The sequence below is a fragment of the Urocampus carinirostris genome, chromosome 14, assembly GCF_059441175.1.
Source record: "Urocampus carinirostris isolate Australia breed hairy pipefish chromosome 14, RoL_Ucar_1.0, whole genome shotgun sequence".
NCBI lineage: Eukaryota > Metazoa > Chordata > Actinopteri > Syngnathiformes > Syngnathidae > Urocampus > Urocampus carinirostris.
Genome location: NC_142362.1, coordinates 4,953,361 through 4,966,523, shown reverse-complemented (window position 1 = coordinate 4,966,523; position 13,163 = coordinate 4,953,361). Strand labels below are relative to the sequence as shown.

Sequence of the window (13,163 nt, the reverse complement as noted above, 5' to 3'; positions counted from 1 at the left end):
CCACGAAAGAGGTTAGTATGTCGAAAAAAACAAGGAAGGGTTTTTAGTATGTGAAAATAACACGAAAGAGGTTAGTAAGTCGAAAAAAATCCAAAGGTAGTTAATATGTCGAAAAAAAACACTTAAGGGGTTAGAATGTCAAATAAAAACACGAAAGGGGGTAATATTTTGAAAAAAACACGAAACGGGTTAGTATGTTTAAAAATCATGAAAGGGGTTAGTATATCTAAAACACTCACGTAAGGGGTTTGTATGTCAAAACAAACACGTTAGGGGTTTTTATATCTAAAAAAACACGCAAGGTTAGTGTGACTAAAAACACTTGAGGGGTTAGTATGTCGAAAAAAAACACGAAAGGGGATAGAATGTCAAAAAACAAGAAATGGGTTAGTAAGTCGAAAAAAATTCCGAAGGTAGTTAATATGTTGATAAAAACACGAAAGAGGTTAATATGTCAAAAAAAACACGAAAGAGGTTAGTATGTCAAAAAACACGTCAGGGGTTAATTATGTCAAAAAAACCCGAAAGGGGTTAGTATGACTAAAAAACACAAAAGGGGTTAATATGTCGAAAAAAACACAAAAGAGGTTAGTATGTCAAAAAAACACTTAAGGGGTTAAAATGTCAAATAAAAACACGAAAGGGGGTAATATTTTGAAAAAAATACAAAAGGGGTTAGTATGTTTAAAAATCATGAAAGGGGTTTGTATATCTAAACAAACACGTTAGGGGTTTTTATATAATAATAATAATAATAATTTCCTTTGTATTGTCATTCTTTGTAACAATGTACACAGAACGAAATGTCGATACACCTGACCCGTTGAAGCGAGCCGATGCAGCCGCAGCCAACAGAGGGCGCCGCCATTTTACCAATGTTATAAGTCTTAGGTATGACTCGGCCGAGGCGCGAACCAGCGACCTCCCAGTCTCAAAGCGGGCGCCTTACCATCTAGGCTACCTAAAAAAACACGCAAGGTTAGTGTGACTAAAAACACTTAAGGGGTTAATATGTCGAACAAAACACGAAAGGGGTTAGTATGTAAAAAAAAACACATAGGGGTTAGTATGTCGAAAAAAAACCGAAGGTAGTTAATATGTTGAAAAAAACACGAAAGAGGTTAGTATGTCAAAAAAACACTTAAGGGGTTAAAATGTAAAATAAAAACACGAAAGGGGGTAATATTTTGAAAAAAAACACGAAAGGGGTTAGTATGTTTAAAAATCATGAAAGCGGTTCGTATATCTAAAACACACACGTAGTAGGTGAAAATAACACGAAAGAGGTTAGTAAGTCGAAAAAAAATCCGAAGGTAGTAAATGTGTCGAAAAAAACACGAAAGAGGTTGTATGTCGAAAAAAAAAACACGAAAGAGGTTAGTATGTCAAAAAAACACTTAAGGGTTAGTCTCATCTCATTAGCTGCACCGCTTTATCCTCAGTAGGGTCGCGGGGGTGCTGGAGCCCATCCCAGCAATCATCGGGCAGTGGGCAGGGGACACCCTCAACTGGTTGCCAGCCAATCGCAGGGCACATGGGGACAGACAACTCACTCGCTCAGTCACACCTAGGGACAATTTGGACCGGCCAATCCACCTGAAATGCATGTTTTTGGAATGTGGGAGGAAACCGGAGTGCCCGGAGGAAACCCACGCAAGCACGGGGAGAACATACAAACTCCGCACAGTAAGTCCGGTAGCTGGATTTGAACCCACACAGGAGGTTCACGAGACCTTAGAACTGTGCCGCACACGCGCTAACCACTGCGCCGCCATGCTGCCCGAAAGAGGTTAGTAAATCGAAAAAAATCCGAAGGAAATCACATCTTAAGCTAACAGGGAGCCAATGCAGGTGAGCTAAAATCGTGGTCATGTGATCAAAACTTTCTTGTCTTAGTTAAAAGCCTCGCTGCAGCATTTTGTACCAGCTGATTGATTTTGGACTTCGGGAGACCGGAGAGTAGTGCATTACAGTCATCGAGACAGGAAGTAACAAACGCGTAGATTATAATCTCCGCATCCGACTGAGACAGCATCGGACAAATTTTAGCAATGTTGCCAAGATGGAAGAAAGCTGTTCTAGTCATATTATTCACGTGTGTTTGAAAGGCAGCAATAGACAAGCCTGGCCCAACCTGATCATAATAATAGACATTTTAATAGTTTTCGTCTGCACGCCGATCTCGAGTTGTGTGGTGAAAAGTCCGTCTCTTTTTAGAGAACCGGCTTTTTCGGCTCAACTCATTCAAGAGAGCCGGCTCTCAAACGGCTCACTTGCTTTGATGCATTATATTACAAATTATTTTGTATAAAGAAGTTGAGAAAAAAAGGAAGTATAAAAGGAAAAAATGAAAAAACACAGGTTTGTGGTTATCCATTTAATCCGTATATTACCAACAATAATTTGATGCAGAAAATGAATTAATAATTTGATGATTAAACCCGAATGAATATATCGATTTTTAATATATTTGTCACCGATTTACAATTTCAACCTCGATAACACTAAATTTTGGGGACCCATAGATCTTTGAGCAGAGGTAAAATGAACACTGTAATCCAGGGGTGTCAAACTCATTCTAACTCGGGGGCCACACAATAGAACAAATATTCTGTCGGGGGCCGGACTAGGTAGTTTAAAGAGAAAGAAAAAGAGAGATAAATAAATAAGAGAAAGAGGGAGGGAGAAGGAGAGAGGGCGGGACAAAGAAAGAAAAAGAGAGCGAGGGAGAGAGCGTGAGAAACAAAAGATAAAAAGTCGTGAGAGAGGGGGAAAAGAAAGGGAGAGGAAAAAAGAAAAACAGAAAGACAGGAGAGAAAAGAGAAGAGAAAGCGCAAAGGGTATGAAGAGAGAAAAAGAAAAGAGAAAAAAGGAAAAAGTTAGAGCAAAAGAGGTTAAAAGACACAGAGAGAAAGAGACAAAGAGCAACAAAGGAAGGTAAAAGAGAGACACAAAGTGAAAGAGACAGAGTGGGAGAAAAGGGGTGAGAGAGAGAGAGAGAGAGAGAGAAATAAATACAAGTACAGTGTCTTTGTGAGAGGCACCTGGCTTTGGCAACATCAAGTGGACCTATTTTATCCTGCAGCTTGTTTTTCTCTTGCGCTTCTCTGAGTGTTGTCTCGCGGGCCGGATTCAATCCCTTAGCGGGCCTGATCTGGCCCGCGGGCCGCCTGTTTGACACCTGTGCTGTAATCGTTTTCAAAAACCTTAGGCTGAGTGCTCATGGAGTGCAACAAGATCAGGTTTGTTAGCACCAGAAAACATTAACAAAATGGTATGTGATAAGTTTAAAGTGTAGTAGTCACCGAAAATACGGAGAAGATGCATAAATGGATTTGGAACTAGCCAGAGAACAGGGAAGAGAGCCCAAAGCTCAGATTAGAAATTCCATCCCGTTCTAAAAACCCTCCCTGACTCTTTCTTTTATTAAATATCATTGGTTACAAAAGCAGGTCCTAAAACACTTCAACTGTAGCCGCTCCAAGTAGCGCTCTTGTTCTTTTTAGTTGTTTGTCATGCCATTGACACTGGAATTGAAAGAAACTCCCATTCGGTTTCCAGTTGCGTGTGACATAAGAGTGGCAGGCTCCCCCCTCCAGCTGCAAAGAGAACCTCCCCCCAGCCAGCCCCCAAACTATTTAGCATCCCGACCCGGGATCAGACTTCACATAACGGAAAAACTTCCCTGCGCGAGGACATGCAGAGTCCGGTTCGGAAGGAGTGAGCCGAGACGCGCGGAGGGTTCGGCGTCCCCCGTTCTTTCGGATACTTGTTGGGTGTTTTTCAGTTCGGCACCACGGCTTCCAAAGTGGAACTGGCGTTCCCCGCGCTCCCCGTGCACTTCTTCAAGCGGGAAATGGAAGAAGTCTCGGGTTCGGGTTCCCCGTCCTCCCCGGCGGACAGCCTGGCCACCAGCGAGGAGGACACCGAACGCCGACCCGGCAAGCGCTGCGCCCGCAAGCGTAGACCCAGTAAAAAGTCCGTGGGCGAGGACAGCTGCGGCAGCGGCGGGGGCGCTAGCCCCGCGCCCCTCAAGCGCACCAAGAAACCCAGCCCGGGCCGACTCGGGATGGCCAACTGCGGGTCCAATCCGCAATCCTACGAGGATCTCCAGAACCAGCGCGTGCTGGCCAACGTGCGCGAGCGTCAGCGCACGCAATCCCTGAACGAAGCCTTCGCCTCCCTGCGCAAAATCATCCCCACGCTGCCTTCGGACAAGCTGAGCAAGATCCAGACGCTGAAGTTGGCGTCTCGGTACATCGATTTTCTGTGTCAGGTTCTGCAGAGCGACGAGATGGACAACAAGATGTCCAGTTGCAGTTACGTGGCCCACGAGAGGCTCAGTTATGCCTTTTCCGTCTGGAGGATGGAAGGAGCCTGGTCCATGTCCGCTTCCCACTGAATCCGGTGCGGCGAGCGTCCCGCTGAGCTCACGGTACGTAGCGCTGGTGCTAAACACTTTTTCGCTTCTTTAGGAGGGTGCTCAAGCAACCCCAAATTCAACCCAAGCTACCCCCAAAAGGATAGCATTTAAAGAATTCTCTTTTAACATTGAGGCTTAAACATGATGGAAAACGCTCGATAAAAACCGAAACGGGAACATCAAAACCATTGCTGGGGATCAACCAAATGGTTCAGTCCATTTGATTCCCAGCACCGTTCTCGCCCCTCTCCCCGCTATCGCTCGACTAGCGTCACTTGCGGAGTCTACTATGGTAAAAGTATGTTATAATTCCACTGGAATTTGAACTCACAATTATCATATAAGGTCCATCCTTCTTCGTCTGTACAGGCACAAGTTTGCGTATACTCTCTTCGAAATAAATAAGTAAAAACTGTAGTAATAATGTTCCTGCTAGCCACAAAGTGTAATGTGGTGTTCACAAATGGGTCGTGACACTCCTGAACAGTGTTGAATGATCTGACATCAAACTTTGTTTGAAACTCAAAGACTGAACCGAAAAGTGCTGTAGAAAAACACAATCTCCTACACTTTCCCCAACCATATGGGTGATTTTAACAATGTCACGAAATACAGCATTGTGGGAAAGAATTCAGACAAAACTTTTTACAAAAAAAACAAAAAAAAAACTGATGATGAAATCAATCTGCCTTTTCTTACGTCATTCTAGATCCCTAATGGTCCATAATGGTAACATATTATTAGCATATCAACCGAAAGGTCACTTTCACAGTTATTGAGTATCGTCCGTTTCTGCGCATGGCAGAGTGTGCAACGAAATTTCGATTCCTTGTGTTTTGAGCTCGTCTGAGAAATTGAAAAGAAAAAAATGAACTCTGTACTTTGATGGTCTCGGTCTTTCAACCATGGAGCCACACCCTACAACCGTGATACGATATAAATAAAAAAATAGAATAAACAACTACAGAGAAATACCCTAAAATGGCGCTTTGTTACGGTAAAAGGTTAGAAGCGAAACGAATCAAATTAAATGAAAATAATCAGTTGAAAGCAGACTTTTCTATACGTGAAGACCGAAATGGCTGAATGCTGCTTAGCCATTGGTCGGTTTAGGTCCTCACTCTATAAACAGTTGACTCACCGCTGCCAAAGAACGGATATCGTAAAATTAGATCCGACAGATAAATGGCCTAAGGCCTTAAAGGGACAGTGTGTAATATTTACTGGTACAAAAAACTTTCAATCAGTAGAAAAAAAAAACATGGATTGGAATACAGGGCAAAAATACCCTAACCATCATAATTTTGATTGGAAAAATCAACAAAATACATGACAAAATTCACGACAAAGTACGCAACAAAATAAAACAATCTACACAATAAAATACACAACAAAATTCACAACAAGAGACATGATGAAATAGATGACAAAATAAATGACAAAAGTCACAATTAAATTTATTATAAGGTACACGACAAAATAAAAACAAAAAAATACACATGAAAATACATGACAAAATATACAGCAAAATACACGAAGAAAACCCAAAAAGTACACAAGAAAATACACAACAAGAAACATGATGAAGTACACGACAGAATAAATAACAAAAACAAAACAAAAATACACACGAAAATACATGACAAAATATACAGCAAAATACATGACAAAATACGCAAAAGGACGCGACAAAGTACACAACGAAATACATAAGAAAATACACAACAAAAAATACGACAAAATACCTGACATAATATACAACAAAATACATGACAAAATAAATGACAAAATATAAAAAATACATGACAAAATATACAAAAAAATACATGACAAAATATACCAAAAAATACATGACAAAATACACGAAAAAAACACAACTAAGTACACAACAAAATACACAGGAAAATACACAAGAAACATGATTAAGTACACGAAAGAATAAATGACAAAAATGAAACAAATAACATGAAAACACATGACAAAATATACAGCAAAATACACGAAAAAAATGCGACAAAGTACACAACAAAATACACGAATAAATACATGACAAAATGTACAACAAAATTCATGACACAATATACACAGAAAACATGACAAAATAAATGACAAAATATAAAAAATACATGACAAAATACACGACAAAGTACAAGAAAAAACACACAAAAAATACATGACAAAGCATACAACAAAATACACATAAAATATATGACAAAATATACAACAAAATAAATGACATAATTTACAACAGAATACATCACAAAATAAATGACAAAATATCCAAAATACATGACAAAATACATGACAAAGTACAAGAAAAAATACATGATAAAATATACAACAAAATACACAAAAATACACGACAAGACGTACAACAAAATACATGACATAATATACAACAGAATACATCACAAAATAAATGACAAAATATCCAAAATACGTGACAAAATACACAACAAAGTACATGTCAAAATACATGACAAAGTACACGTCAAAATATACAAAGAATACGTGACAAAATACACAACAACAAAAATACAGAAATCAAACTACCTTAAGATACAAAGACTTACTTCAAAATAGTGTTACTTAAGGGGACAGTGTGTGATATTTAGTGCCTCCTAGTGGTACAAAAACGTTCATTCAGTAAAAAAAAAAAAAAGCATCGATTTGAATACTAGAAATAAATGCATGAACTAGCATTCCCAATGTTCATATTTATAAATGGGCATTGTATTTCTTTTACACAGTGTAATCCCTACCTAAGGTCACCGCTATGTTTGTCTGGCAACTTGGTGTTACGCTGTGTTCTTTGGCACCGGTTTTCGTTTGCATTTGACAATACAGTGCCACCTAGTGCTCAAATATTACACACCGGGGCTAGAAGACATTTAAAACCTAGTAAAAACACTTTTGAATCGTTTCTGAAACGCACAGGGAGCAAATGTAGCGCTTTCAAAACCGGTGTAACATGATCCCTCTCTGGTCCCCATGAACATAACTCTACCCTTTCATGAGATGGACCTGTGGTTGTCAACCACCGGGCCGGGGACCAGTACTGGATTGTGGGTACTAGGCCACGAGAAAGAAAGTAAAAAAGAAATATCTTTATGTTGACCTTATACCGTATTTATTCATGAAGTCCCCCCCAAAACTCAAAACTCTGGGTACACACTCATCCTTACAGTAGTATATCACTGTAATTAAGCAATAATGGGGTCCACAATTATCACCGACCTTTTTTGCTCAGCATTGGATACAACAGGAATCGAACCTGGGTCACGGCTGTAATAGCGCCAAATCCTAATCACCAGGCCACCGAGATTATAGATGACAAAGGAAAAGGCATTCGATTTTATCTCATCATCACACTTTTTTAAAAAGTTTAAAACACAATATCCCGTTTGTGTGTAGTTTTTCTAATAGATGTGGATACTTTATGTTAAAAGGTGAATATTTTACATTTTTCTATTTCATATTTTTCTCTATACTGTGTAGTTTGCCGACTGGGGCTACCATGATTTCATTGTAGCGACGCAATGATGATAAACCGATTCTGATTTTAACAATGTCACAAAATACAGCATTGTGAAGGAGCATTGTGGGAAATAATTCAGACAAAACTTTTTACAAAAAAAAAAAATAGTCTGATGATGAGATCAAATCTGCCTTTTCTTATGTCATTCTAGATCCCTGATGGTCTAGCGACCTCAAAGTTGATTTGGGCATATTAATATTATTGTCATAAGTATTGCCAATAATACTATGATTGTTATCAAAACGTATGTTTTTACTGGACCAGGCTGCCAAAATGTAGTCAGAAATTAAAGAAAACTTTGCAGACTACTGCATTAGACTGCCACTTTACACCCCTTAAATAAAGACTACTGCTTTTTAAAAAATCTACCACTATTTCACATTTAAACGACGGCAAAAATTTGGACTCGAAACCAGTATTTTAGACTTAAAGTCTTTTTGAGTGAATAAACTGCTCCAACGATCGCATTAGATTTCCATTTTTGGTAAAAGTTTGCAAATTTTGCTTTTAAACAAGCACATGTTATTGTTTTTTTGCCATATGTAGAAATAAATGTGGAAATAAATACCCACAAATACAGTATATGAGGTATAGATACACAAACACATCGAGAAATCCCGTAGTACCTGTCGTGTGTATATTGTCATGTATTTTGTTTGTTTAAATAAAGTTATTCAAATGAGGAGGCGGCCCAGAAGTCTGAGCTTTTCACCGATTGGTTGATCGGTGTGGAACAGCGTTTGCAATTGAACAGCCCACTCATCAATTAACCAATAGGTAAAAAGTTGAGCCAGTTTGACCCGCCCCCTCATTTGAATAACATCAGTTTGTGACCAGATACACGACAAAATACACGACAAAAAAAATTACAAAATTCAAAACATAATACGTGATAAAGTACACAACAAAATACACGACTACATAAATGACAAAATTCACAACAAATTACATGATGAAGTCCACAACAAAATACAAAAAAAAAAATGAATACACGAGAAAATACAAGAAAGAATACACAACAAAATAAATACCGAAATCAAGGTACCTCAAAATACTGAGACTTACTTCCTCGTGGTACAAAAACCTTCATTCAGGGAAAACAAAAGACATATATATGAATAATCGGCAGCCATGTTTATCATCTTGCTGCAACGCTGTGCTCATTTGGCTCATTTTCCTTTCGCATTAGACAACACAGTGTCATCTAGTGGTCAAATATTACACAATGTACATTTAAAGATACTTCAAGTTACTTAAGAGTAGAGTTGCTTAAATATACTTTGAGTTACTTTAAAATAGTTACTTCAAGATACTTAGATATACTCAGTTACTTAAAAAGTTACTCAAACAAACTTAGTTTCTTAAAAATGCAATTACTTAAAGATACTTCGAGTTACTTAAGAAAGGATTTGTTTAGAGATATTTGGAGTTACCTAAAAATCAAATTACTTAAAATATACATAGAGAAACTTAATCAAAGACAAAGTTACTTAAAAATACTAATACTTAAAGATACTTTGAGGTGCTTGAGGATAGTTAATTAGATATACTAAGAGTTAATTAAAATTAAGTTACTTCATATCGTAAAAATAGTTAATCAAAGACACTTAGATATGAAGTTGCTTAAAGATACTTCTAGTAACTAGTAACAAATTTCGGGTTACTTAGGAGTTACTTAAGAATACAGTTACTTTAATACTTGGTTTCTTTAAAGCCACTAATATATATTTAAAGTTACCTAAAGATACCTAGAGTTACCACAAGGTTTATTAAAGGGCCAGTGTGTAATATTTAGCACTTCCATGAATTATTATTATAACAATGTTAATTTTTAAAAATATTAATAGAAATTTGTTTTTGTTTTTTACATAGCAGAATTTCCACCTAGTAGGTTTTCCTTCATTTTAGACAATACAGTGCCATCTACTGGTTTAATATTACACAATGTACCTTTTAGTATTGTTTGAGCTATTTGTTATTCTTCTCTTTTGACAGCTGCATTTCTTGAAAATGTTTGTCAAACATAAACAGAATACAGTAAGTTTGTTAAACAAATGCTTGTAAAAACAAACCTAAACACACCTGAACTGGGCCGAGTGAGATGAGCTGCCATTTTGGCTATGCTAGCTCGGTAGGTTAGCTGACTTGTTTTGGCTCGATAAAAAAAGAACTATATGTTCTGTGTTATGAAATTGACTGGTTAGCGTATGAAAATAAAATTTAAAAAACAAATATATATATTTTAGAAAAGCTGTTAAACTTTAAAAATAATGATACTGTATTGTAGGAGCAACATGTGAGGCGCGTCATGATGACGTAGGCGGGGCGCAGAGTATCGCGATAGCGAGAAGAGTTTGAGTCGCGATTTTCATAAATGGTTGCCGACGTATGTCGCTCTCAAAGAATTTTTAAGTTTTTTTTTTTTTTTAAAACAAATAGCATTACATCCATTACCTACACAAAACGACATGCTACGATATTAAAAATAATTCCAAAGACTCACTTTTGTATTTCCCTCTTACAGACAGACTGTCTCCAAAAAAAAGCCGAAATGGGCCTACGAGGAGCCTTTGGACTTGACGTGACGTCACGCACGTTCACGCTGACGTCCCCCTGCGCGTAAGCGTGCACGCAAGACTGTCTTCCAATGGGCCAAAGTTCGGACAATACAGGCGACTGCGCATGCGCCCGGACACAGAACTTTTTTTGTGTATATTTTATTTATTAAAACATATTTTTGAAAGTAATGTTGTGCTTTTGTTTTGTGAAGGAACAAATTTTGTGTTGAGGAAGGAAGAAAAAAAGAAAGATTAAGAGTGGAGGTGATTTTTAGACAAATTACACGTGGAATATTCTAAAGCAGTCGTTGAGAGCACACAAATATTCTTAAAGCGACCCCTAGTGGTGTAAAAATACTTCATTTATTGATATAAAACATAGTAATTCAAATAATAAGCAAAAACACATGGACTGTCTCATAAACATTGTCACCTCAATGGACGGAACAAGGAAAATCACCCACATCTTCATTCACAACACTTTTGCCCCAGAAGTTCCCAACTTCCTGTCAGGTGACAGGATAGACAGCCATATACAGACTTTAAACCCAACATGTGCTCAGGAGAAAGGTTTGTAAAGCAAAGCTTGAAGAATCCCACAGACAAATCTCTGTCAATTGATGTCAACTTGGAACCCTATCACCACCTTAAATTTTTTTATTTTTAGGAAGGAAAAAAGACTGAGTTGTTCCGTGCAAACTAAGAACAAAATCAAACCAAACAAAACACATTTTCAAATATAATTAGATGATTTTAGAAATGTCATTAAATGGTAAATGGTCTGCATTTGCATAGCGCTTTTCAAGTCAATGAAGACCTCCCAAAGCGCTTTACAATGTGCTTCACACTTACCCAGATGTTTACTACTTTGGCGGCCATCTTACTACTACAGAAGCCCGGATGACCATTTTGTGAAGCTGGCTTGTCCCGGTGGTGCTTTCAGAAACATAACAGCCACTTAGTGCATGGGATGGTTGCCAAAATCCAGGCATCTTACACTTTTTTCCACTGTTTCCTTCTTTAGCCACTCTCTTGTTAGCCGCTCCTGCTCTGTCTTTTGGTGTCACGCGCCTTTGGTATTCACTTTTTTTTATGGTAAAAATGTAAATGCAGGTTGTTGGGGGTTTTTTTTCATACAACACAAATTTGACTTCAATTGACATCAATATTTTTGGGAACTGTGCTAAGTGAAGCTCGGGAGCCACTTTTAAGTCACGGATCTTGCATTTGACTATATTCTGTTAGCATTAGCAATTATTGCTCGCTTTTGAAAAGTAGCATGCATCTGCCAGCCAGAGGTAGTCGTAGAAATACTTCCCCGGTTCTAGCGTCGTTATCATCGCCGAGACCGTGATTAACACTTCTTTCACTTTTTTTTACCGTTTCCTTTTCTAGCCACTCACGTAAGCCACTTGGCTGCCAGACGCTTTTGTTATTGTTAACTGCTCCTGCTTTGTCTTTCAACGACACTCGCCTTCCACAACTGATTCAGGAGTCTTACAGTGTTTTCCACTGTTTCCTTCTCCAGCCACTCCCATTAGCCACTTGGCTGCAGGCTATGGCTTGCCTCTATCTACTATTTCTGCCTCTATGGAAAGGAAAAAATGTGTGTATAAGGGCCTAGTACAGTGGTGAGAAAACTATGGTCTGCAGGCTATATATGGCCCGAGTTTTTCACAATTATCTAAAAAAAAAAATACACCCTGCATGGTGAAATACTTGCATACTTTTCACAGAATTGTGAATATTGTGTGCTTCAGTGTATGAAGTGCTGCCTCCATGAGTGAAAATTTCCTACATTTTATCCAGATTTTGTGCATTTTTTCCAGGTTTTGTCGCTCAGACAAGAGTAAAAAATGATTTTTCTACTTTGCTAAACAAATAGGAACTTGGTTGCCATGGTGACAAAAGTGCCAATTGGCGCGTGTACAAAAAAAGCACCTGGTAACTCATTTAAAAGTGTAAAATTCTCCTTGAAATACTCACATGTGAGATCGTATTAGACGCTTAACTGTCGGTGGTCTTGCTCGCCCCCACCTCCTTCACCATGGGGGCCCGTTTGATACCCGGCTCATTATTCTTCTGGGCCCTCGTATAAGCACCCGGGGCCACGCTGCTCCACTGGGGCCCAAGATCCAGATGTTTCCTGTCAAATCACTCTAAAAAAAAGCTACAAATATTTCATTGCTGTCGGGGCAAATAAAAGGGGGCAGGGGCGGGGGGCATTACAAGTCGGGCACCTCAAAAGAAAAACATCCGGGTTGGCTTGGTTGGGGAAAAGGGCGGCAAATATTATGTAGTTTAAGATCTTTTTTCGTATAAAACACTCAAAAAAGTTGCATTTTTCAATTAATACGAGCACACATAGAAGTTAAACTCAGTGGTGTTATGCAGAGGATAAGTAATATATTCCAGTTATTTGATTTGGACTGTCTTTTTATGCATGCAGCGCCGAGCGCATCCAACTTAACTGTAAAAAACTGCAAAGCTGAAATCCATTGTAGCCAAGTGGCAAATAGGAGTGGCTAGAGAAGGAAACAGTAGAAAAAAGAGGAAGATGTCTAAATCTTGGGATTCAGCTGTGGAAGGCGAGAGACACTGAAGGAAGAAGCAGAGGCAGCTAACAATAACAATTGCGGCTGAC

General features: G+C 38.5%; 1 protein-coding gene across 1 annotated transcript; it reads left to right on the top strand.

The window, feature by feature from the left end:
* The first annotated feature begins 3,685 nt into the window (after nt 1-3,685).
* Nucleotides 3,686-10,649, top strand: LOC148352522 (twist-related protein 2-like). Its single transcript, XM_088352571.1, has 2 exons — nt 3,686-4,435; nt 10,490-10,649. Exon 1 carries the CDS (start codon nt 3,857-3,859, stop codon nt 4,400-4,402), a length of 546 nt encoding a protein of 181 aa, XP_088208697.1. The 5' UTR covers nt 3,686-3,856; the 3' UTR covers nt 4,403-4,435; nt 10,490-10,649.
* The last annotated feature ends 2,514 nt before the right edge of the window (nt 10,650-13,163 follow it).

Coding starts and splice junctions, on each gene's coding strand:
- LOC148352522 (XM_088352571.1), top strand. CDS start 3,857: ATGGAAGAAGTCTCGGGTTCGGGTTCCCCGTCCTCCCCGGCGGACAGC.